General features: G+C 38.5%; 1 protein-coding gene across 3 annotated transcripts in view; it reads left to right on the top strand.

Moving 5' to 3' along the window:
- The window catches only part of DRD2 (dopamine receptor D2), a 192973-nt gene that overhangs the window by 133106 nt on the left and 32777 nt on the right, over positions 1-27090 (top strand). For all 3 annotated transcript variants that reach the window (XM_075839736.1, XM_075839735.1, XM_075839737.1), the window contains one exon: positions 11468-11577. In XM_075839736.1, coding sequence (XP_075695851.1) covers positions 11468-11577 — 110 coding nt within the window. The remainder of the gene's footprint in view (positions 1-11467; positions 11578-27090) is intronic.

The following is a 27090-nucleotide window of genomic DNA, read 5'->3' as shown; positions in this document are numbered from 1 at the left end:
TTGCCTCACACTCCAGGAAAGACAAGAGCCCGCGGCCCCTTCTCACTTGATCCTTTTCTTTCATTCTTATATTTTCTTAATCCTCAACATAATAAGATATTTCCAATTGATTTGCCGTAATGAATATTTCCTATGACTTTCCATCTAAGGAGAGCTAGCTAGAATTTTTCTACTTAATGAAAAACGAAATGTAATGTCAAACTTACATTTTTGATTTATATTTAAAAAATGGTTATAATATTTTTTTATAACTTGCCTAAGGTTAATATAGCAGAAATGATGGGTTCATTATCTAACATTTAGATTTCCTTTTATGAAAAACGAGAGGTAGTGACTGTGTGATTTTCTTGCTGTGTGTTTAGAGAGCATTTTAAGTAAGTTAAATATGCCTTTTTTAAGGATTTACTGGCATTGAATAACTAGGAAGTTTCTCTTTAAGTTTTAAGGGAATTATATTAATATTATATTTGAACTCGTTTATGCCATAATCATCAAATGCTACATTTCAATGTTCAATATGCGTTTAGTTATGTATAAAAATTCTCCCTCATAAAATAAATTATTAAAAATATAAATCTTTGCGTTGTCCCCTACTTTCAAGTTGTTAAAACTTCTATACAGCTTTTTTTTTCTTAATCATATCCATTTTTGGGACAGCTGAGTGCAATGGTATAGATACCATAGAGGCAAATCATGTGGCTGTAATGGTGCCTTCTATACCAGGTTGGCTGCATCCCTTATTTAAAGGGCTAAAATAGACAATTTAAAAAGTTTGGTGTATGCAGGATTTTCTTCAAGGTTCTGTTATAGGTAATGCATAGGAAGCGCTAATACACACACAAGTAAATGCATACTCAATCACACAATGAATTCCCTCATTTGATGATCTAAAATTTTGGAGGATACTTAAAACTCAGCTTGATTGTAAAATATTACAAAAAGACCTACATAAGCTGGCAGCATGAACAAAAACATGGCAGATGACTTTTAATGTTGATAAATGTAATGCACCTAGGTGCCAATAATTGCTGCATCACTAAATATATATTAAATGGAATAAATATAGTGATAGCAGAAAAAGAGAAGAACTTGGAAATTTTGGTTACAAGTAAGCTAAGCAGCAGTACTCAATGTCAAGCAGCAGCTGCAAAAGCAATGATTTTAGAGTGTTTAAAAAGAGAGATAAAAACCTGTGATCCCAATGTAATATGATCCCTCTATAAACCTCTTGTAAGACCATATCTCGAATATGGGATCCAGTTTTGGACTTCAGAAAGGATATAGGAGAGCTGTAGAGGGCTCAAAGGTGGGCAACTAGTTATTGATTGGGATGGAAGATCTCTCTATTAAAAATGAGTCTGGTAAAATTTGGTTTGTTCAACTTGGAAAAAAAGATGTCTTAGAGGTGATCTCATTTGCAGTTATAAGTATATTTTCCAAGGACTTACAAAGGACCAGGGGACATTCATTATGTGTGGAGGAAAGGAGATCTAGAGATCAATATAGGAGGGTGTTTATTACAGTTAAAGTAGTCAAACTATGGAATGCCCCACCCCAAGAGGTAGTAATGGCAGATACCATGTCAGCATTTAACTGGTTCCCGACCGCTGGCTGTATTTTTACGGCCTGCGGTCAGGGTCCTTAAAACCCGAGCCATAGACTTTTTACGGCTCGGGTTTTAACTTGCTGCCCGCGCGATCGGGCAGCTGAATGTCGGGTCTCCGGCTGTCAGTGACTGCCGGGGACCCTGAGGAGAAGATAGAAGCAGCTTTAGCTGCTTCTGTCTTCTCCGATGTCTTTTTACACAGCGCTCAATGAACGCTGTGTATAGGAATAGAGGCAGCAGCCGCGCCGCTGTCTCTATTCCTCCCGGTGATCATGTGACTGGTCACATGATCGCCGGGTGCTGTTACTGACAGACTGCTGCTGGGTCTAACAAGACCCAGCACAGCCCTATTAGTGACAATCGTCACTATGAGAGGGCTGATTTCCCTTGTAACTGGGGCTGCTGTGCAGCTCCAGTTACAGTGGAAAAACATGGTGTAAAAGAAAGAAAACAAATATATAAAGTTCCCCAAAGGTCTTTTTTGACTTTTGGGGGACAGACCATAGTAATAAAAAAAATAATAAAGTAAAGTGCAAAAAAAAATGTAATAATAAATACACATAAAATACCCACCCCCAAAAAAAAACAGTTCCCCCTGCCAATCATTGTTGTAACGCTAGCGCTGACCCAATTACTCTAATATAGACATGTAATATATTAAAATTTACCGTAGACAATGACGATCACAAATAAAAGGTCTATTTTAGGGTAAAACTATTTTATTACCAAAAAAAAATAGCTGAAACTTGAAAAAGCTTATTTTTTTACTATTATTTTCAAACTTTATGAATAAAAATTCTAAAATAGCAAAAAAGGTGTGTATAAAAATGATAAAAAATGAAACCTGCATTGTCTATGGAAAAAACGTCGCAAAAATCACGTCGTTAGCCCAACAAATAAAAAAGTTATAGCCATTTAACTAACGCGTGCTAAAAAGGGCTAAACGATGTCTGGTCCTGAAGGCGCAAAATAGCCCGGTCCTGAACTGGTTAAATAAGGGCTAGATATTTATTTACTGACAAATGGCATTGAGGGTTATAATAGACCTTGCAATGAATGGTGCATAATTGATCGGGAAGGGTTGAACTTGATGGACCTGTGTCATTTTTAAACCTATGTAACTATTTAATTATTAAAAAAAAATGAAAAAACCCAGTTGAATGCCCTATTTACCACATTGCTTGAGAAAGGCTGGATATGTGGGCTGAAACATCGCACTTATATGGGTGAATAAAATATCACTTGTTCACTGCAACTTGAATGGAGTGCTGCCTATTGTTCTGAGAGCTGTATTTAATTATAAAGTGATGAAATAATATCACCATAGGGTACACCTAAATAACGCTGCCACAGTGTTCAAATAAATAATATTGCTATACAGATGTAGTGATCTTTAACTTGATCTTTAACGATTAAATACACAGTAGCAAGAAACTTTAACTTGAATTTTTCAATGGTTTTCAATGTCTAAAGTGAAAAGTTATCACACTGCAACAAGTTATCAAAGTCAAGAAAAGGATTGCTACATCTGTCCAGTTTACAATTAGCACTCCCATATAGTGATAACCAGAGTGCCCCCAAAGACAGAGCCATCAGAATATCCTACTTAATAGCATTATAATAGCCAGCGGAGTCTTCTTTCATAAACCGTGGCACCTAAATGCCCCCATAAAATGTATAAAGCTTCTATTAGTCAGTGTATTTGAAGTTCTTAGCTCCTCCTAGTGGCAACCGCCAAACAATACTACCAGACATACATATAGTGGTATTTTTTAATTTTTGTTCAGGAAAATATATACAAAAAAAATTGGATGGAATCGAAATACTTTGAAAGAAATTATCATGTAATTTTGTAAATTCTATAACTGACCTAATATGCCGATCTCCTTGGGTTTACAGTGCCAGGTCTTCTTTTTTTTTTTTCTTCAATTATACTTTAATACTGTTTTCAAAACCATTGGCTTAACAGCTTCTTTTTAATTTTTCTTTTTGTTTTGACGGTCCAGTTCCGCATCAATAACAGATAAATATACAACAAAAGCTAGGGTTCATACCATAGAGACAGACCTTACGACTGCTACAGGGCCCTTTGAGGGAGGTTAATCACATCCCCTTTGTTGCTATAACCTGTGTAGGACTCAACTCTACCAGCAAAGGACTAGGGAATGGGCCCAAGGGTCATTGAAAGGGAAGTAAACGTTCGGTAATCTGTTCTGTTCATAGCCATAATGGGAGGCTCATTTTGATCCTGTGGGACCCTAACTCTTTGATGTATGCCCCTGATAACATCTCCCTTATATGAAGTAATGGTTATGTATTTTATGAGTTTCTTTCATAACGTTAACTTTTTATTAATTATATTGCTCATTTTTGTATTAATCATGAACACCGTTTTTTCCCGAGTTTTAGTATATAGTCATATTGTAGACTAGAAGTGAGGAGAAGAGCACAGGCAACAGTCATTTATTTCAAGGGGATTTTTATCACAAATTGAGAATTCAAAACTAGTTAGTCCAATTAATCTCTTAGAAAGCCATAGAGGCAATCATACATAAACATAGCAGGATCATTTTACTTTAAGTCCTTCGGATACATTTAGGATAGACCTATGAAAATGATTGACTCATCACAGTATGGTATTAAAGTTAATCTTCTGCCCCGATGAAATTTTGTACAGTGAGATCTTTAATACAATGATACCATTTAGAAATAAATGTTACCGAATCCTTCAAAATAAATTAGAAGACTCTGAAGTACTCTTATAGAACGTTCAATTAATAACACCTTAACGCTAGGCGTCTTTTGTTATTAATAGTGTAAACAGGCACTTAATAATCACAGCAAAGCACCAGATCGGGGTCTCAATGGGTTCCAAAAAGAAAATGTTAATATTCAGATTGTGTTTCAAGTATGCATCTGATTTTTATTTCATTAAAAATTGGACACAGTTTATTAAAGGTTTATTAATTCAAATGAAAAGAACCCTCCAGGCAAAACATATAAACTGTGTTACAACTAGTGCAGCATCTAGCGGGGAAACGAATCCCTGTGTCATGCACTGCCCCTCAGGCCCGGCCTTAGGTATAGCAAAGTGAATTCTATTTGCCAAGAGTATTCCTTTAATTTCAAAATGGCACTTTAAAGTATTTGTATTAAATGTAATACAGGTCTATCCGCAGAATGAACACAATCAGAATAATGAATATAGAACATAAAAGCTTTTAGAAGGGCAGTACTGAGCATAGCTCCATCGTATGATTTTCAATTTTATTTTATTTTTTGCAATAAATCATGACACAATGTTCAGAGTATTAAAGTTGCTATGAATATGACTTTTATTGGACGACTTCCTTATATGCAGTATTATCTCCTGTGTAATTTTATGGGTTTGGCTTCGGATGATTCCTTCTTAGGGTGTTACAGTTTTGCCGCGTTTTTTGGCAAAACAGGACATTTTCAGGATTCAGTAGCGGTAGCTTGGAGTTATGCGTCCGCTTACATCTTCGGCCAGGACAAGTCTATGCTTAAATAGGTTCAATATTATTTAGCTATTCATTTCTTAAAGTATTTTATACATACAAAGCCCCTTAAAGGGTAACTAAACGTTCACCAAACTCATGACATGTCATAGTAACAGGTCAGAAGTTTTGATTGGTGGGGGTCCGAGCACTGAGACCCCCACCAATCGCTAAAAGAAAGCGACAGAAGAGCTTGTGTGAGCGCTCAGCCAATTAGTTTCTGTTTGCCATTTCCGGAAATCAATGTAGCGGTGTACGGACTCAATAGAAAGTCTATAAGCCCGTACTCCGCTACATCGGCTTTCCGGGAAAAGCCGAACAGAAACTTAGCTGCTGAGCACCCACACGAGTGCTTCTGCCGCTTTGTTTTAGCGATTTGTGGCAGTCTCAGTGCTCGGTCACTCACCAATCAAAACTTTTGACATGTCACTTTGACATGTCAGAAGTTTGTTGAAGGTTTATTTTAACCTTTAATAGACATAGCATTCTGACTGCCTGCAGCCACCACAAGAGGGAGGTTAGAATTTCTGCAATCATTGAACATAACTACTAATTTTAAACTGAGCACTGACTGCTATACTGATATATTAAGTAATAATTAGAACAGAAAGTGCATGATAAAAAAAGAGGACAGTCATTTTAGACGATGATTCAAGATTCTATATCTGGCTGCTAGACAAGTGACAACTACACAGACAGCTGCAGCTCTGACTGAAGGGTAGGAATATCCATAATAGTGGTGGTAGTATTAGTGGGTATAGAATTTTCAGGGTTCTATGGGTGCACATGTAATTATGACATGTAATTACCAATAACAAATAATTACAAAAACTCATCTATTCTATAAAGTTGTTTGGATGCTGATGATCAGGTTAATTCATTTCAGTTACAGACGCAAAACACACATAAAAGATGAGGAAAATACGTGACAATGCAGCGTTATTGATGTACTGCGTACAGTTGGGACTTCCAAAGACATATTACAATTATTATTAACTTGGAAGTTGACAGTGCTGGCATCTTGGGTCTTTCACCTTTTACAAATTGCTCTGCTCCCATTCTTTGAAGTGATTCTCCTATTTCAGTTGTTTGGGTCGATATACTACATTTCTAAGAATAATTTTTTTAGAAGTCAGCCCAAAGCTGCAGCTGGAGAAGAAACTGAATGTTCTTGTTGGAGAGGACATGATCGTTTCAGAAGACCTAACACTGATCAAAAGAACTAAAAAGGATTAACAACTTTTTGCAATATATAGAGATTTGTAGAGACAATTCTAAAGAAAGACAGCATGGTGGTTCAGTGTCAGCACTTTAGGCACTTTAGCCGACCCCTGTCCTACTTGGGTGGCCCGATTGCCCGACTTTTACTGTAACTCTTATAGGAATGAATGTAGAGAGCCGTGCATATGCACAGCCGCCTATCCTTTTACCAGGCGGGATGGTTACGGGGGGGGGGGTCAGGGGGTTCTTGGTCTAGGGATAGGTGCAGGTCCCAGATCTGGGAACCTCATCTATTGGACATTTATGGCGTATTCCGTGGATATGCAATAAATGTTTAAGTTGAAATACCCGAGTAATAATTACATTTTAATAATAACAGGAACACATTATTTTTTCTACTGATTCAGCTGGTAGAGGAGAGCAGGACCGCTACGCAGCACCGCACTGCCAGGGCAGGGTAAGCAGAAGATTTGGCAGCTGAGCTTAAAATCCCTGTATGCCCAACTACATACGAGGATTTGTATGCATAGTTCTCTGTTCAGACTTACGTTACTTCTTCTCTGTCAGATTTATGTTGCCTTATAATGGCAGAATAGTAATAAAAATCAAATACCTGATGGATTTTGATGGCTCATAATGGGTCATATCAGATGAGATCACAAATCCTGCTAAAAATGGGAGACCTGATACCAGTGTGAACAAAGCCTTATTTTGTAGGGGAGGGGCAACAAACTAAAATTTTGCCCCTGTTGAAAGAAAGCCTAGCTTTGTGCCCAACTACAGTAGTTCCACAAACAAACAATGCATAGCATTGACTACAATGGAGACCACGTCATGCTGAACATTGTATGAATGCTGCATGTCCCCTCCGTGAACGGCGATGAATGGCCTAGAAAGAACCTCTTTCCTGATGGTCTCAAATTAACGCTGCTCAAACCGGACATCAGCTTTTAAGACCCTCCCTTTTTATATGAATATTCTACAAAACCTTTTGTGAATCAAATAAACATTTGATCCTGGTATGATATTTTTTTCATGAGTATACCATGCATAAAGAAGTATTTATAACTACACAACTTGTCTACAAAGATAAGACATTTATTAAATCTGATGTGCTCCATTTTTGTATGTGCCAATGTATCAACATTCATTAATGACCCAGTCAGGCATCTCATCTGTTCACAAATGGATCTTCTGCTACAATCAATAGATAAATGCATAATCTCATCAAACATATTGTAACAACAAGTTAAAATCTGGCGGCCGGCTGAAAAATATAACCATAGGTCACATAGAGTGATTATTTTCCCAGCAATGCAAACAACAATGTTAACAAATTGGAACTGAAAATGCTATCTTGATGTAAAAGAAATCACGTGGGTTCATATAAAAGATTAGGTATGAATGGAAATGTTTTAATTGCATCCTTGGTCTCCTTATAACCTTTTTAACCCCTTAATGACAATTTTTGTTTTTTCATTTTCGTTTTTTCCTCCCCGCCTTCCAAAAGCCCTAACTTTCTTTATTTTTCAGTCAACGTAGTCATATGAAGAAGTTTTTTGTGGGAAAAGTTGTAGTTTAATGTACCATACAATGCACAGGGAAACAAAAAAAACTAAATATTTGTGGGGTGAAAAGGGAAAAAAATCAGCAATGCTGCCTTTGGGTTTCATTTTTATGGCAATCATTGCGTGGTAAAAACAACATATTTACTTTCTTAAATGGGTTCATGCGATTACGGCGATACCAATTTGATATAGTCTATCACCACTTTTACAAAGGAAAAACTATTTGTTAAAGATAAAAGGTGCTTTGTGTCACCACATTCTGAGAGCCAAAACTTTTCTTTCCTGTCGATTGACTGATGTGAAGGTTTATTTGTTGCAGGGCAAACGTTCGTTTTTATTGGTACCATTTTGGGCTACATGTGACTTTTTAATCACTTTTTATTCCATTTTTTTGGGGAGCTAAAGTGACCAAAAGACAGCCATTCCAACAGGTTATTTTTTATTTATTTTTTTCACAGCCTTTACCGTGTGGATTAAATACAGCTATATTGCAATTGTTCAGACTTTTACGGATGTGGCAATACCAGTTATGTTAATTTTTGTTTTTTTCCATAGAGGAAAAAAGGTAAACATATTTTTTTACTTTTAATATATAACGTGATCTTTGATTCTGCTTGTTGCAGTGAAGTGTTGGCTGTCTTACACAGCTGACACCCACTGAGTATGGAGTGTGCTCAGCCCGTGAGCATGTTCCATACTTCCCTTAAACGCTGTACCTGTACGTGATAATGCGTTAAGGGGTTAAAGTTGGCTTTAACAATGTGGTATATTTGGTCGTTTATCAAGTAATTAAGTATGGGGCAGTCGAAAGGGAGTATGACTGCATGATTAGATTACACAGGGTTTGTTTGTAGTCTTTAACTTTTGAGACACATAGTTCTGCATAGGAGCTGTATACACAATACATGTGTTTAATCTAAACCTCTCCACTGAAGTGTATGAAGAATGCAGCGACTAGGAATCGGCAAACAGGGTTCACTAGACCCCTGTTCTATAGAGGTTTCCAAAGGTGAGATTGAAAATGGAAAAAAAAACCTCCTATTATATTATTTGAATTGTCAGTTCTTGCCCAGGTGTACACCACCAAAATAAGTCAGAAATTATGGGTATGGGAAAAAGAAGAAAAAGGGGTAAGAAAATTATATATTAGGTCGCAACGTAATATATAATTTTTTTGCCTCTTTTTCTTCTTTTCCCATACCTATAATTTCTATTCCAGAGGTGAGACTCACACCTATCAGCCATTTATGGCATATCCGGTGCCTAAAATAGGAATACCTCTTTAACATAGTGGCTGATGAATGCAGTATGTTCTGACAAATGACAAAAAGAACAACTTACGATTCAACCTCACATAATTACCTAATAATATTTTCATTATACATATGAATATATAATGTGCTTTTGTTAAGCAGGCAGTGGTACTGGTAATTAATACAAGCTGAACGTACCACTACTCCTTACTGCTCCCACCTATATTGTAATAGTCTTTAAAAACAGAATAGGTTCATCAGATCAACTGAGTTGTAAGACCATTTTGTCATTATTTATAGTCTTGTGGGTAATTCATTACACTTAATCCTCTCACTTAAGGACATTACATAAATTGCCTTGGTTGAACATGTCCACAGAAATACACATGCTGAAAAAATGTTCCTATCAATCTGTTGGACTAAGAAACTCTTATATTGAGTCGACATCGCCTAATGCCCTAACAGGGCATATGGATGTCATAGAGGGGGTTACACATGCTCAGGACCACCTTCTAGAGCAGAGAGTCGCTAAAAAGTAGCAGCTCTTGCTGTGGCATAACCCCGACCCATTTGAATGGATGCAATGTCTGTATAATACATACTGAAACAGTAATATGCTGCAGGGAAAATGAGCAGCAAATTCCCTGGCAGCATCAACTGATTGACGGGGGACTTAGGAGCCAAATTGATCAGCCGATTTCCACGACTGCTCTCATAGAGCAAAGAGTTGTATGTGATGAGACAATCCCTTATTTTTACTTATCATTATTATGACCTGGAAGAGTAATAACCCCAATAAACTTGTTATCCTTTATTATCAATAAGTGAATATTACCAGGACCGTAACAAGTAAACCTAGTTCCCTATAGCATATAATTTTGAATTGGGCCCACTCTACCTACAATACCATGACCACTGTCAGAAGAAATTGAGTTTACGGTCTACCAGCAATCTGCATAACATTTTCCTCTGCTACACTACTTATTTTTTCCATAATTTTAAGATACTTGTTGCCCTAAAATCGTAAATTAATGGCACGAGTGTTTCGCTATGATTAGCAAAGGCAGTTGACACGTGACGCTAATGGAATGTTCTCTTAAAGTCCTTCATAGAACTTATATGGTTCCATCTAGAATTCACCAATTCTACCCTGAAGTCTTCCCTTTCAGTTTTAGAGGATGTCAAGTGTCAGGAGCTACTTTAAATATATGGTGGTCTTGTCTGAAAGTGAAACCCTTTTGGGAGTCTATAAAATGTTTCCTTAATCAGATATTTTTGAGATAATGTTACAACTGCAACAGCTTTTCTGCTGGGAAATAGAACCACCTGGTTTCTCATATGCCTAATACAATATATCCTCATGGCTAGAATACATATTGCCACTAAATGGAGAACATATGTCCTCCGGGTCTCGAAGATGATCAATATATTTAATAGGATATTTCTCTTTAAAAAAAAATAACGCGACTCTTGCTGACACTTGAAATTACTGCGACAAAGTATGGGCGCCATGGGTAGCTAGTGCTCAGACTCCTAGCCTTACCTATTACTTAGAACTTTAATGTTAATGCTCGATACCCCCACCATTTTCTTGTTTATTCTTCTCTAAGGGGAATAGACTAGACGGAAAGGTGGTGGGGAGAGAAGTAGCCAAATAAAGGGTACAGTAGAGGAAATCTCTTCAAGGGACGTGTCTTTTTTTCACTATTTCTCTTATGCACACGTATGGACCTAGCTGACTGGTTATATGATGTTTTCTTTTTTTCCCCTTTTTTATTATTTATTTCTATTTCTCTGTTCTTTTTGAACTAATTATTGTCTATTTTTTACGCAATATTGTTTCAAATTTATGTGACACTTAAGTATGCTGTTTTTTGTATCATACACATGATGGACAATAATTCTTGTTTGCCATAATATATGATGTACAGTATACATTCAAACAACGTTTGTAATTTTGTTCACATACCTTTCAATAAATAACTTTTGAGACTAATACTTAAATTCATCCCGGTTTCAAAAAATAATTCAATTTGTTTCAAGATTTCATGAGAACTTGTAACCTCAACCCTTTCACCCTCCTTCTTATAGCAGGTAATTTTTATGTCACATAATAAAAGTCTATTTATAGCAACCTATTTTCTTTGTTATCTTCACACACATCTGTTGCTGGTATGAATGTACTGTATAAGTCTCTTACAGTTTTTCTGGTTTTCAGCCTCTCGGAACCTTAATTCCCTTTCATCAGATAAACATCTGCACTATTGATTTTCTGTTCTTCTGTCTCTTTCTACTTCTTAGGTGGTTGGCGAGTGGAGGTTCAGTCGGATCCACTGTGATATCTTTGTCACCCTTGATGTTATGATGTGTACAGCAAGTATCCTTAATCTCTGTGCCATCAGCATTGACAGGTAAGAAACATTGGGTGAGATTGCTCTTCTGGTTTGACAATAGTGACTCTATATGGTGAGCATATTCTATAAAAAGGAACACTTATTATGACCATAGTGACATATTAAAGTTACAGATAAAGAGCTTCTCAGATATTTTATCCTTTTAGGTATGTTTAGAGTAAAGATAGAGCTTCATTTATAGAAGAGAAATGACTATCTAATGTCCTTCAAACAAATAAACTATCTAGAAACTATAGACATAGGTTGACTTTCAAAGTTTACCCTGGATTAATGTGTGTGCCAAACCTGTGGTTGTTCTGCTGCCCATTTGCACATGCAAATCAATCAAGTTTATTTTTACGTTCATAGATCTTGATTTTGACGTTTTTTGACCATGAATAAAAATCAATGCAACCTTAAAAGGGAATTCAGAGCTGAATGAAGGTTGATGAAGACCCTTTCAAAGCCCTATATAAAAGAGATGGTGTGCATCCCTTTACACTGAAGTCTAGGAGAGTATTGGCAACAGCCAAGCTAGCAACTCCCTTAGACTTTAAAAGAGAAAACCACACACATGCATGACCACCTCTCAACGTCTTCTTATTTTGATTGCTAAGCATCTATTTTCCTGAGAGGAGGGGATATACAGTAAGAGGTGATCAGTATATAAATGTCCAATATAAAGTGATTGCCAAGGATGTAACAAGAATATGCTTGAAGTAAAAGGCTGCCTGTGCAGCGTGGGTGGGTGGTGGAAGCCCCTTGGGTCCTTAAGGTGGTGAAGATCCAGCAAAGGGATTCAAACTTAAATTATACCTGGACATATTGCTGAGACATTTTAGAAGACTACTTGCATGAGGGTCCATAAGCTTGGATCATCCAACTTCCAGGGCAATGTGTAAAAATTCCAAGAAAGGGTTTAATTGGATAATCTGATTTACAGAAATATCCATTCAGCACCTAAGGAATAAACTAGTGCAGTGCAAATTTTATTAATTAGTGAGGTTCCTACAGTACTTTACAGAACACACCCAATGTTATCTACAGTGAAGGAAATAAGTATTTGATCCCTTGCTGAATTTGTAAGTTTGCCCACTGTCAAAGACATGAACAGTCTAGAATTTTTAGGCTAGGTTAATTTTACCAGTGAGAGACAGATTATATTTAAAAAAAAACAGAATATCACATTGTCAAAATTATATATATTTATTTGCATTGTGCACAGAGAAATAAGTATTTGATCCCTTTGGCAAACAAGACTTAATACTTGGTGGCAAAACCCTTGTTGGCAAGCACAGCAGTCAGACGTTTTTTTGTAGTTGATGATGAGGTTTGCACACATGTTAGATGGAATTTTGGCCCACTCCTCTTTGCAGATCATCTGTAAATCATTAAGATTTCGAGGCTGTCGCTTGGCAACTCGGATCTTCAGCTCCCTCTATAAGTTTTCGATGGGATTAAGGTCTGGAGACTGGCCAGGCCACTCCATGACCTTAATGTGCTTCTTTTTGAGCCACTCCTTTGTTGCCTTGGCTGTATGTTTCGGGTCATTGTCGTGCTGGAAGACCCAGCCACGAGCCATTTTTAATGTCCTGGTGGAGGGAAGGAGGTTGTCACTCAGGATTTGACGGTACATGGCTCCATCCATTCTCCCATTGATGCGGTGAAGTAGTCCTGTGCCCTTAGCAGAGAAACACCCCCAAAACATAATGTTTCCACCCCCATGCTTGACAGTGGGGATGGTGTTCTTTGGGTCACAGGCAGCATTTCTCTTCCTCCAAACACGGCGAGTTGAGTTAATGCCAAAGAGCTCAATTTTAGTCTCATCTGAACACAGCACCTTCTCCCAATCACTCTCAGAATCATCCAGATGTTCATTTGCAAACTTCAGACGGGCCTGTACATGTGCCTTCTTGAGCAGGGGGACCTTGCGGGCACTGTAGGATTTTAATCCATTACGGCGTAATGTGTTACCAATGGTTTTCTTGGTGACTGTGGTCCCAGCTGCCTTGAGATCATTAACAAGTTCCCCCGTGTAGTTTTCGGCTGAGCTCTCACCTTCCTCAGGATCAAGGATACCCCACGAGGTGAGATTTTGCATGGAGCCCCAGATCGATGTCGATTGACAGTCATTTTGTATGTCTTCCATTTTCTTACTATTGCACCAACAGTTGTCTCCTTCTCACCCAGCATCTTACTTATGGTTTTGTAGCCCATTCCAGCCTTGTGCAGGTCTATGATCTTGTCCCTGACATCCTTAGAAAGCTCTTTGGTGTTGCCCATGTTGTAGAGGTTAGAGTCAGACTGATTAATTGAGTCTGTGGACAGGAGTCTTTTATACAGGTGACCATGTAAGACAGCTGTCTTTAATGCAGGCACCAAGTTGATTTGGAGCGTGTAACTGGTCTGGAGGAGGCTGAACTCTTAATGGTTGGTAGGGGATCAAATACTTATTTCTCTGTGCACAATGCAAATAAATATATATCATTTTGACTATGTGATTTTCTTTTTTTTTTTTTATATAATCTATCTCTCACTGGTAAAATTAACCTAGCCTAAAAATTCTAGACTGTTCATGACTTTGACAGTGGGCAAACTTACAAAATCAGCAAGGGATCAAATACTTATTTCCTTCACTGTACATTTAATATAGAATTACATGAAATAACTAAAAATTGAATTACCATTTATTAATATAATAATGATTAATATAATCCAGTCTCCACGGATTGACAATATCGATTCCAGTCTCCCTGGAACATTTTCAATATTGGGGACATAAAATTGTTATGGAGAATAAAATGAAACGAAGAGCAAGAAGTGTGAAAAAAACGGGAAGGAAGTGTGAGCCAAGGGAGGCATGGCTGCAGGACAACATCATTGGCATCCAAGCAGTACTCAAAAAGGCCCTGTTGGCGGAAGTGTAGTACATATCACCCTGTGGGATGAGGCGGATAAAAAGATTGAGGAACTGTCAGACAAAGAGTGATATCTTCCATGTGCATAATAACATTGACCCTCGAGAATCAATGCTTAACAGAAGGGGATCCCTGTTCTTTCATAGAATCGAGACGCAAGAGCTGTCAGTGTTCACTAGGTGTCTGAGCAAAAAGTTCTTGTATCGAGTCAAAAAGGGAGAGAACTGTAAAAGTGCATTATTTTAAGAAACTACAACAAGACCTGTAGATACAACAATTTTGTATTGACATTCTACAAAAATCTTGCTTCTTTGTAATGGTAAATGGAATTGCACCACAGTCACACAGTTTTCAATGCCATTTAAATCAGGGCTCATGCTGAATGCATCCACTTACTTTAATATAAATCCATGTGAAACTTATCCTGAATATACAATGCAACCCAGGAATTAAATGGCAGCACAGGTATTAAACCACTACATGTAGAGGATACTGCTGACTGAGGCAGGTCTATCAATTCAATAGGAAGATTTCTGTAGTCTTAGATACTGTATAAAGGAAATAGACAAGAACATTGTAACTCACTGAACTTCTTAATTAATACATCAATTAAAGATATGAAAATTGCATATTTTCTGTAAATTGTAATTTATACTGTATCCTTATATTGGGATTGCCATTCAAATTAATCAAGATATACATTGCTGGATAATAATAGTTCACAAGAGTGACTAACATCCAGATTAAAATGGAGCGCTTAATCTTATATGTTTTTCGTACATTACGCTCCTATTTCTTAACATCTAACTCTAGAGCATAGATTTCTGGCTATAAACAAATATAAAAACATAGACAGTTACAAATCAACAGTTTCTTATTAGTGCTAAGTTGGCGCCAGATGTTAGGGTATTTTTTAAACAAGTTGCCATCTCGAGGCTGGAAGAGAGCCACTGCATTATGTTTAGATGCTTTCCTTCCATTGTATAGACTTATAGTTAGTTATTTTGTAAAAAAAAGCTACATGGATGGAAAAAATATGTAACATAATTCTAAAATATTTATGCAGATAGTTTGTTCTGTATGTAAAAAAGTTTAAATAGAAAGCACAGCACTATACAAAGTGCAGGGGTATGTCCTAGCTATCAAAGACATGACAGCAGAGATGAGACAATGATGGGGGAAATTGGGGTGTGTAATAAAACATTACAGCTTGGTTACATACCATAGGTCATCAGTATGTAAAACCTTCCCGTGCCCGGACAACCCTTTTAAAGAGGATCTGCCACTAGTTTATTAATGCCCTATCTTTTAACTAATCCAATAGGCGCTATGATGCTAATAACTACAGTGTATTTTTTTTCCAACAATGTTTATTATTTGCAGTTATGAGCATTTTTCTAAATATGCCAATTTGGCTTTACTTGCCAAATAGGACGGTGTAATGTTTTCTGTATGATGCTGTCCAATCAGCGTCATAGAATTCTCCTCTTCCCTGCCCAGCAACACAGCGTGACCATATAGTACACAGCTTCCCTTCCCGATGTGTATTCAACTGGCGATATCTCCGGTTGTTTCATAGCTAGAACTGCGATCCTGGTGCCATATGAAAGACTAGAATCTCCCCTTTCATATGACACTGTTCTAGGTGGTCCACAGCCCGAGATATGGCTATTTGAAGTGATCCCCCTTCCCTTCAGCCTCAGTCTCTCAGACTGTGTGAAGCAGCTTCTTGCTGATAGGACAGGTCAGAGGCTGTGAGGTAGCTCCACCTCAGGAGAATCACTGGTGTTGACACCCACTTGTCTAGTATAGCCTCATTTGCATATTTAGAAAAAATCTCATAACCTTTAAAATAATAAACTTATTGGGACACAATTTTCACTAGCATTATCAGTGTGGCAGCGCCTATTAGATTAGCCAGGAGATTGGGCATTACTAAACTAGTGACAGATCCTCTTTAAGTATATTGAAAAATTAAGTATAGGAATCTGAGTATAAAGGTCATTTAAATAAAATGTCTTTTCACCAACCCAGGCTAGTACTATAACAATATAGCAACCAGCAAAAGTAGCACCCCACCCCACTTACCTTTTTAGGCAGTGTTTTCTATCATTTCAGCTTACCTAAAACCTCCATACCGCCATATCGTACCAAGATTAGAGTTGAATGAATTTCTTAAAATGTGTATCAGATTCAATTTGATTAATTCGTCTGTCAGATTTTATTCAGTCTGAATAAATTTATTGCGAATTGCAAGTGCCCCGATTTCCCTGTAAACTTGTGCATGACTCTCTGATGTCTTCTAGGACTGTAGCCAACACTTTTCAAGCTCTTTAACGTCAAGCCAGTGTTAGTAATGTCATCCACCTATACCCCACATGTTTGACTGTGCTAGAGAGTAAGGGATAACCGCTGTGCATTTTAGGAAGTCTGTCTGTAAGGTATTATGGGTAAGCCCGCCCAATATCATGTGATCCTATTTCTAATCTGTAAAATGGTTACGGGAGAGACTGGCGCTCACCACTGGCCGCCATTTTGTACTGATTTGTGCACCACAAACCACAAAAGTTTTGGATTTTAACCCCTTAAGGACACGGCCAATTTTAGCCTTGAGGACAGAGCAATTTTTTTTACATTTCCCTCTTTGCATCCCGACGCTCATAACGCTTTTATTTTTTGTACGACGTAGTTGTATGAGACTTTGTTTTTTGCGGGACGAGTTGTACTTTATGTAGGTACCATTTTTTGGTACAAATACATTATCGTTTAATTTCTATAAATTTGTAATTAGATTAAAATGCAGAAAAAAAGCAGTTGTGCAGCAGTTTTAATATTTTTTTTTTTTACACCATACACCGATCATAATAAATAATGGTATACATTTGTAGTACAGGTTGTTATGGTCGTGGCGATACCAAATATGTCTATATTATTTCATGTTTTGGGACTTATATTTTAAAAAGTTGATTTATTATAAAAAATGTGTATTTCTGCGTATTTTATTTACTTTTTATTTATTCATTTACCATTATTTTTTTTTTACATTCATTTAACTTTTTTTTTTAATCCCATAAAGGGATTTATCATTTTGATTTTTATTTTGTAACTGCAATGTACTGGCATAGATCTATATGCCAGTACATTAGCCTGTGCACTGATTGTACACAGGCAGTTGTTAGGGCAGACCTCAGTATGCCCTAACAACAGGAAATATGTTCAGACAGCCCTGGGGTCCTTCACTGGACCCTGGGCTGTCTGGCCATATGAGTTATGGGCTTTGATCGCGTCACAGTTATTTTCTGTGACGCGATCAATGTGCAGTCCCCTCTCCTTGAACGCCGCGATCAGCTGTCATCGCGGCGTTCAAAGGGTTAACAGCGGAGAGAAGATGTTTCTCTCCTCTCCGCTGTCAGAGCGGGGCCGTGGCTGTGTATTACAGCCGTTGCCCCGCTCTCGATTGCACACACAGAGACGGCAGGGACGGCTGTCACACAGGACGAGTATGCTCGTCCTAATGCGCGAAGTGCTCGCTGCTCAGGACGAGTATACTCGTCCTGTGTCGGCAACCAGTTAACTATGTCAAAATGTTCCTGAACTCGATTTGTGTGGAATCAAATCGCTTATCTCTAGCCAAGATAATATGCAGTAACCAAAAAATATTCTCTTAAATAACCCACATGAAATTACCAAGCAATTTCCAAATAATACCACCATACACAGCTAAAAAACACTGGGTGGTATTTATTTTCTTTTGGAGTTGCTGTCCTCGTGGGCCCTTAGGAAAAGTGGGCCATGGACAGTTGTCCAGTTTGCCATCCCCTAAAACCAACCCTTACACCAACAAACAACAATACAGTATACCGGTATTTTTCTTGCATTGTATTCTACAAATTATGTTTTTATTTGTAGAATTTAATCATAAACACAGCAATAAGAACCATGTTATACAACTTTTTACTATAATTTTAGTTCTGACTATAATATTTATATAATCAAGCACTACGGCTTATCTTACCAATAGTGCTTTAGTTATGCAGCACAGTCAGTAACTTGCTGTGAATTATGATTAATTCAGGCACATGAATTATTGAATATGTGGGTACAAGGATTTTTCAAATGCTATAAACAGTTTTATGTGCAATCGTTGTATGGTAATCAGTACATATATTGCTTCCCAGTGGCAGCAATTATTTCTTAATTGGAAGGCAAGCCTGTCTGTGGAAATTGCTGCCTGCTATTTTGGAGAATTCATTTGACTCTTACAGAACTTTAGAGCTCTTGGCTAACATGATAAGACGTATGTACTTACATTTTAATATTTTAGAGTGACAGATGGAAGTATTGTAAAGAGGGTAGTATCTCAAGTGGTTTCTTACATGGTACTGAAGCTCCAGGGTGTCGCTAAGCAATAAAAAAAAAAAAAGAAAGAAAAAACATTTTAGCACTGTCCTGAAGGTATTCGTGAAAAAACATTGTTCATTTATGTGGGTATTTTTACTACTTACCTTTGCTTGAATTTGGTTAAGGAAATGAATTGGTTAATTTATATCCTAACCACTAGGTGGCCAGACATAGACACCTTATAGCATAGACATCTCGTAACAGAGTATCACAAAATCATGTTTTGTTTTATTTAAAGCTCACGCCAGAAACATCTCAGGATATGTTGTTTTTTTTTTTTTTTACAAGGAATAAAGGAGAAAAAGACCCTTATATTTGTAAAGTAATTTCACTCGATTACGGCAATACCCCATATGTGGTCATACACTGCTGTTTGGACCCATAGCAGGGCTCAGAAGAGAAGGAGCGCTATATGGCTTTTGTGGTTAAAATTTAGCAGGAATGATTTTCGGTGTCATGTCGCATTTGCAAAGCCCCTGAGGCACCAAAACAGTGGAAACCACACAAAATTGACCTCATTTAGTAAACTTCACCCCTTAAGGAATCTATCTAGGGGTATAGTGAGAATTTAGACCCCACAGTTCTTAATATAAATTAATATAAAAAATATTTCCAGTAAAATTGTAAAGGATCTGCCAGACACAGCTTCTGTGTCGACGCCTGTGGGTAATCAGTCTGCACCTGCTCCTATGTCTGTGAGACTGACTCCATCTTCCACCACTCAGGATGGCAGGCTTAGGAGTGGGAGAGCCTATCACAGCCTGGCCAGACGGAGATAGCTCCCGCCCACTGTCTATTTATACCTGCCTTTCCTGTTCCTCCTTTGCCTGTGATTCTGCTCTGCTTGTTTCCTGGCTCTGCTCTTGCTACTGATCCTCTGCTTGTTATTGACCTTGGCTTACTGACCACTCTCCTGCTCAGCATTTTGTACCTCGTGCACTCCTGGTTTGACTCGGCTCGTTCACTACTCTCGTTGCTCACGGTGTCTCCGTGGGCAGCTGCCCCGTTTCCCTAACTTCTGTGTACCTTTGTCTGTTTGTCTGTCGTGCACTTACTGAGCGTAGGGACCGTCACCCAGTTGTACCCCGTCGCCTAGGATGGGTCGTTGCAAGTAGGCAGGGACTGAGTGGCAGGTAGATTAGGGCTCACCTGTCTGTCTCCCTACCCCTTCATTACAAAAATGTTGCATATTTTCAATTTCACAAAGGCTAAAGGAGAAAAAGCTACCCCAACATTTGTAAAGCAATTTCTCCCGAGTATGGCAATACCGCACAGTTGGTCATAAATGTTTTTTTCGGTAGAAATTAATTAACCCTTTCTTGACTTGTCCATTTTTTGCTTTTTCATTTTTGTTTTTCACTCCCCGCATTCCAAGAGCCATAACTTTTTGCATTTTTCCGTCAATAGAGTATTGTGAGGGCTTATTTTTTGCGGGAGGAGTTGTCGTTTCTATTGACACCATTTAATGTACCATATAATGTACTGGTAAACTGAAAAAAAATGATTTGCGGGCTGAAATTGGAAAAAACTTCCAATTCATCCATGGTTTTTTGGGTTTCATTTTTACGGCTTTCACCGTGCGGGAAAAATATATACATTGTCATTTTAGACTGAGTAAGGACGTTCAAACACCAAGGGCTGTTATGAGCACACATGATATTCTTATTAGTGCGATGATAAAAGACCGGGGAACACAATGAAAATTGCAAAAGTTTTCAAGGACTGATTCTTTATGCATTTTTTTTTCGCATGTAACTTCAGAAACGCAGGTTTGCTAGAGGGCAGCATGGATACCCTTTGGTTAAAAAATTGCAGGCTACATCTATAAGCTTCAGAGATTGTTTACGTGAATATCTTTGTGCTGGCTCTTTCTGCGAAATGTTGCATCTTTATTTCAGCCATGGAGCACGGTATCAGTCAGAATTTCAAACAGTATTTCTGGGAAAGCTTTGAATGTCAGCTAGTACATTTTGACAGCAGTCTCCATGATTTTACCGTTCTCATTCTGAAGAATGTTACTTTTTTTACAGATGTTGTAGAAGTCAAGCATCTAACAATGGATAATATTGTTTATATGGGTCGTATGAACCATTTATAAAATATATTAAGACAGAAATTTTTTTTTTTACTGTAGAAAATATTTGTACCATTTGGTGATGCTTTAAAAATCCCCCGATCACGACTTTGTTTATTTTTTTAAATTAATAGGTCTTGTGCTAATTCACTTCATATTAAATCTTTATAAGCCTGATCCTTATTTCCCTAACATCTGCCATAGTGGTACAGTCGACATGTCCCCATACACATAAGAATTGTTGTCGGATCCTGATGATTTTGGGGGATATATCAACATTGATGTTAATAACATTAATGACCATTATAATGAGGCAGAATTGTACTTCTTACAAGGAAAAAGCCTCTAAAATATGTTCACATGTAATTTTAGTGTATCAATACTTATTGTCAACTAGTAAATAAAAGACATATCAGAACCCTCACCATTTATCGTACGACCACTTGCCCTCCTCTCAGTCTTGTGATCTTGTGGTTGGATAATTCAGATTAGTAGTTTCAGATGTTTTGTCAATTTTAGATGAAAGTATTACAGGCAATGCCATAATTGCACAGTGAACTGAAATTGACAACATCATTGAAATTGTAACTCCAATTATACAGTCCTTATTGTACAATAGCTGAAATCAATCATTTTTTCCTGAAATTGCTTTGTTCATGGAATCAATTGCTTGTATACTCTTTATTATAATGAATGAAGTCATGGGTTCTAAGTCACCAAAAGTTTGTCTTTTCCTAATCATTTATATATTCAGCATGGTTCTACACTAAAAATAGATACCATGGACTTAAGAAATCAAGGGAGGAGCTTGCTGTAAGAGCATGCTCCCGAAACAACCAAAGCACAGACCGGAAGTAGAGCCGAAGAGGGAGGAGTTGGGTACAAGCAGCCTGAATAGTTCCTCATTGGTGCTTCAATCATGAACAAGCACAATGGAGGAGATTTATTAACAGTAGTGCAATGGAAAAATAGAATAGTTGCCCATAGCAACTAATCAGAATCCATCTCCGCTAAGCGATGCACACACAGCCGGCCGTCCAGATGATCTAAAAAGAAAATGTGATTCATCAGACAAGGCCACCTTGTTTCTGTTGCTCCATGGTCCAGTTCAGATGTTCATGTGCCAATTGTAAGCTCTTTCGATGGTGGGCAGGGGTCAGCATGCTCGCTATGACCAATCTGCGGCTACGCAGCCCCAAATCCAGCATGATGCAATATATTTTGAATGCTGACACCTTTCTATCATAGCCTGCATGAACTTTTTCAGCAATTTGTGCTACAGTAGCTCTTCTGTAGGATCGGACCAGACAGGCTAGCCTTCACTCCCAACCCACATCAATGAGCCTTAGGCACCCAAGGCCCTATCACCAGTTCAATGGTTGTCCTTCCTTGGACAACTTTTGGTAGGTACTAAGCAATGCATACTGGAAAACCCCCACAAGACCTGATGACCCAGTTGTCTAGTCATCACAATATGACCATTGTCAAAGTCACTCAGATCATTACGATTGGTCATTTTTCTTACTTCCAACACATCAACTTCAAGAACTGACCGTTCACTAGTTGCCTACTATATCCCACGCCTAGTCAGTCACAACTGTAATGTGATAATCATTGTCATTTACTTCACCTGTCAGTGGTTTTACTTTCATAGTTGAAAGTTGTGTATATATATACTGTATATATATACACACATATATATATATATATATATATATATATATATATATATATTTATATATATATATATATATACTGAGCCGTTGGCTGAATAGTGACCATTTGGTGCATGCTGAACCTTCATAGAGCGGGCGCAGCGCACACACTCATATAATGGTCTGGACCCAGCCGTGAAGAGAGGAAACAGCAGGAGTCACAGCACTTTGGCACAGGGGAAGAGAGGGTTATGTGGCCCGCATCCCCTTAGAGCAGGTAAAATTAGGATTAAACATAATACAAACTTTAGCAACCATGTGAGGAACAGAATAATAACTAACAAGTACTTATGAATTATGTGTTTCCCTGTGATTTTCCGATGATGTTTTCCCTAAATGGACCCTTTCTATTGTCAATGTAGCTTCTCTGTTACTGTTAGCACATTTATAAAGAATCTATATTATTAGGTAGGAAATATTTATAACGCAGCATGAGTTAATGCTCTTTGAGAACATTGATTTTCTGCTCGCAGGTGTTTGGATGTGATTTCCCTAGTGGAACTCCTAATACTTTGGAAATGTCACATCACACATAAAGGATTGTGCCTGCTGGTTTATGAATTATTATAAATAAGTTCAATATAATATCTCGTGTTATCTTATATAGAGGAGCAGCAAATGGACGGTCAAATATGTACAGGGCATGTTCCGAATAAAAAGTCTTCTCGACCTCTGTAATCTATGAAAGGACTGAATGTGTCCCCTACAACCACATGAATCATACACACATACAGTATTAGTTTATACTTTGCAGGTGTCTAACAGCATATGAGTTTCTGGGTCTGTATAGTTCACCATTTGTATAAAATTTTTACATAATGTAATGTTACAAAAAGGGTGAGACACATTAGGATGTTAGTTATTCATAGTTGGCAATGACTGAATGAACTCTGATTTTTATTCAATTCATGCAGAAAAAGTTAATATTCTGTATTGATACATTCACTAAAAACATGAAGGTCAACATATTTGTGCATTTTCTAAGGGGCAGCGCTATTCTAATGTCTACATTATACAGTATATAGAATCCATCATACAGACCACTTATTTTCATAGCCATTTAAATTAGTTTCCTGCTTCACTGCAACAGATAGTTTGTCGTACTAATCTACACAACAGCGTTCCATTGCTTGCTCAGTAAAAGCTTAGCATGACTGTTTTCTTACATTTCCACACAAAAAAAAATATGCTTAAAGGCTATGTACCCCTTTGAAAACTTTTTTTTGTTTACACTTCTCCCACAGGTACAATAATAATATATTCCGCGACCACCTTTGTATCTTGAATACATATATTGCAAATTGAAGCCTTAAGACCTCATGCACACTTCCATCATCGTTTTCATCGCTGTTTTTCATGGATCCGTGTGTCCGTGATTGTATCAGTGTGGTTCCCGTGTGTACTCCGTGTACACGTCCGTGTTTCCGTTTCCGAGAGGAAACGAATTTCCATTCACACTATTCACCCGATATCAGTGCGGGCACAGCGTTTCATTGTGAGTAGCGGTACACAGCATGGACAGCGACAGTGTCCTGAAACATTAGAAATCTATATTGTGAGCGCTGTGCATGGTACTCACTGTCCAGCGTTCATCACTGTCCAGAGTGCTGAAAGAGTTACGATCAGTGCTGGATAGAGAGAAGAGGCTGCTGATCAGTGCTGGATAGAGAGAAGAGGCTGCTGATCAGTGCTGAATAGAGAGAAGGGGCTGCACTTATCGGCAGTAATTCTTTCAGCACCCTGGACAGTGACTACCGCTGGACAGTGAGTACCATGCGCGGCGCTCACAATATAGATTTCTAATGTTTCCTTCAAAAACCCGCAAAAAATAATCAAGTGCAGTGACTTCCACTGCAAAAATCACAACTCAGAAAAAAAAAAGTTTATACTTACCCAGAACTCCCTGATTCTTCCTCCAGTCCGGCCTCCTGGGATAAAGTTTCATCCCATGTGACCGCTGCAGCCAATCACAGGCTGCAGCGATCACATGGACTGCCGCATCATCCAGGGAGGTCGGACTGGATGTCAAAAGAAGGACATGTCACCAAGACAACAGCCGGGGTACGTATAAACTTCTTTTTCTTTCTATCGCTGCGTTCCGCTGTGGAAACTCTGCCCAAAGGGCTGCCCCTTCTCTCTATCCAGCCCTGATCGCCAGTTTCTTCTCTCTATCCAGCACTGATAGAGAGAAGAGGCTGCCGATCAGAGCTGGATAGAGAGGAGAGGCTGGTGATCAGTGCTGGATAGAGAGAAGGGGCTGCCCCTTCTCTCTATCCAGCACTGATCAGCAGCCTCTTCTCTCTATCAGTGCTGATAGAGAGAAGGGGCTGCCAATTAGTCCAGTGCAATAACTATCTCTACGTGTACTTCTGCCCACCCGGCCATTGCTATGCAACGGTTCTGTCACAAACAGACGGCACACGGATGCCTTCCGTGTGCCTTCAGTTTTTTTGATGGACCCATTGACTTGTATGGGCCCCACGGTCACAGAATCTCGGACCAAAGTAGGACATGCTTTTCTTTTGTCGGTACGGAACAACGGGACCGTCAAAAACACTGAAGTGTGCATGACCCCATTGAAATGAATGGGTCAGTGGGCTAGCTGTAAAAAAAACGGCTGGCACCCTGAAGGGAAAAAATGGAAGTGGGCATGAGGCCTAAGACTATGTACACATTTGAAAACTTTTTTTTATTTTTTTATAAAAATGTGTTATTTCTAATTACTTTTTATTCAAAAATTATTTTTACTCTTTGAGATACAGCTGCTTTGTATTCTGTATACAGAGCAGCTGTATCTTACGCTGAAACCTGATTCCGTCCGGTCAGCAGAATTGACGGGTTCAGTGTCAGCTGGTCCTGTGTGTCTCTGACATACAGGACCCATCTGTTATCTATCACATCTAAGTTATGAACTTAGATGTAATCGGTAACAGCTAGATCCTGCATGTCAGATTCACACAGGACCCACTGACACTGAACCTGTCAGTGCCGCTGACCTGACAGAACCAGGTCTCAGCGCAAGAGACATGCTCTTTGTCAACACTCTCCTTTCTGGCCAAGATATGAGGGTCCTTAACAGAGGATCCCCCTCTATTAACTCAGATTTCCCTAATAGGGTATTTGAAAATGGTCACAATGGGAAAAGATACAGGTCGGCACTGCTCGACATAAAAGTCCCTCTTCCAAACCTATTCCTGCTCTGATGCATGGCAGGTACCGTGGCTACAGTCATGGGGGTGCTCAGCTCAGGCATACAAGTCCATCCAATATACACAAGTGAGGAACGAAAGAGCGCACTCAGCCAAGTTGACTTTTTCTTCTCTTTTTTAGCCATAATATTAAAGCCACTGACAGGTAAAGTGAATAACATTGATAGTCTTGTTACAATGGCGCCTGTGAAGCGGTGGGATATATTAGGCAGCAAGTAAACAGTCAGTTCTCGGTTGATGTGTTGGAAGTAGGAAAATGGCCAAGCTTAAGGATCTGAGCGACAAATTGTGGAGGCTAGACAACTGGGTTATTACATCTCCAAAACTACGGTCTTGTTCCAAGGAAGGACAACCGGTTAACCGATGATAGGGTTACAGGTGCCAAAGACTCATTGATGCGCATGGGGAATGAAGACTAGATGGTCTAGACCAGACATGGGCAAACTACGGCCCGCGGGCCACATACGGCCCGTTAGGCTTTTTAATCCGGCCCGCCGAACTTGTCCAAATTATAGTAAAAACCTCCTTTTTTTTCCCCTTTCCCTGCAATGCCCACGTTTTCCCAATAGATGGCGCACTCAAAACACATTGACCGTTGTTAATGTGGCGCGTATTTCTCTTTATTTCACTTTAATTTTCACTTCGTTTCACGTCACCATTAAGCCCTTCGGTTTTCAAAGAGTACAATATCAGCCGTCACTTTGCCACGAAGCATGCAAACTATGCTAGCAAGCAGTCAACACAAGAACGGGCGGCTACTGCTCAGAGGTTGGCAGCTAATTTACAGAGTCAACAGAACTTTTTTCTTGATAAATCACAGTGCGTATGTTATTTTAATCTATTTACATTTCCTCCTCCCAGTATCTGCGAAATAGTATGTAAATGCCATATCTTGCATATTCCTTGAGACAAATTTATTAACTGATAAGGGCTATTTTTCACATTTGAAAGACAGTTAATAAATTGGGTTGTAGTGTTCTTACTGTGCTATGAGGTTTGCACACACTACATTTAATGCTTTAGTATATCCGGCCCAAACACTCCCTCCAAATGCTCCTGGCCCGGCCCCTCTGTCAAATTTTAGAACCCATTGTGGCCCGCGAGTCAAAAAGTTTGCCCACCCCTGGTCTAGACTAATCTTACAGAAGAGTGAGTTTAGCAGAAATTGCTGAAATAGTTAATGCTTTATATGATAGAAAGGTGTCTGAACACAC

Source organism: Rhinoderma darwinii, chromosome 10 (genome assembly GCF_050947455.1).
Source record: "Rhinoderma darwinii isolate aRhiDar2 chromosome 10, aRhiDar2.hap1, whole genome shotgun sequence".
NCBI classification, from domain to species: domain Eukaryota; kingdom Metazoa; phylum Chordata; class Amphibia; order Anura; family Rhinodermatidae; genus Rhinoderma; species Rhinoderma darwinii.
The sequence above is the reverse complement of the archived record's forward strand: the minus strand, read 5'-3'. Positions and strand labels throughout refer to the sequence as shown.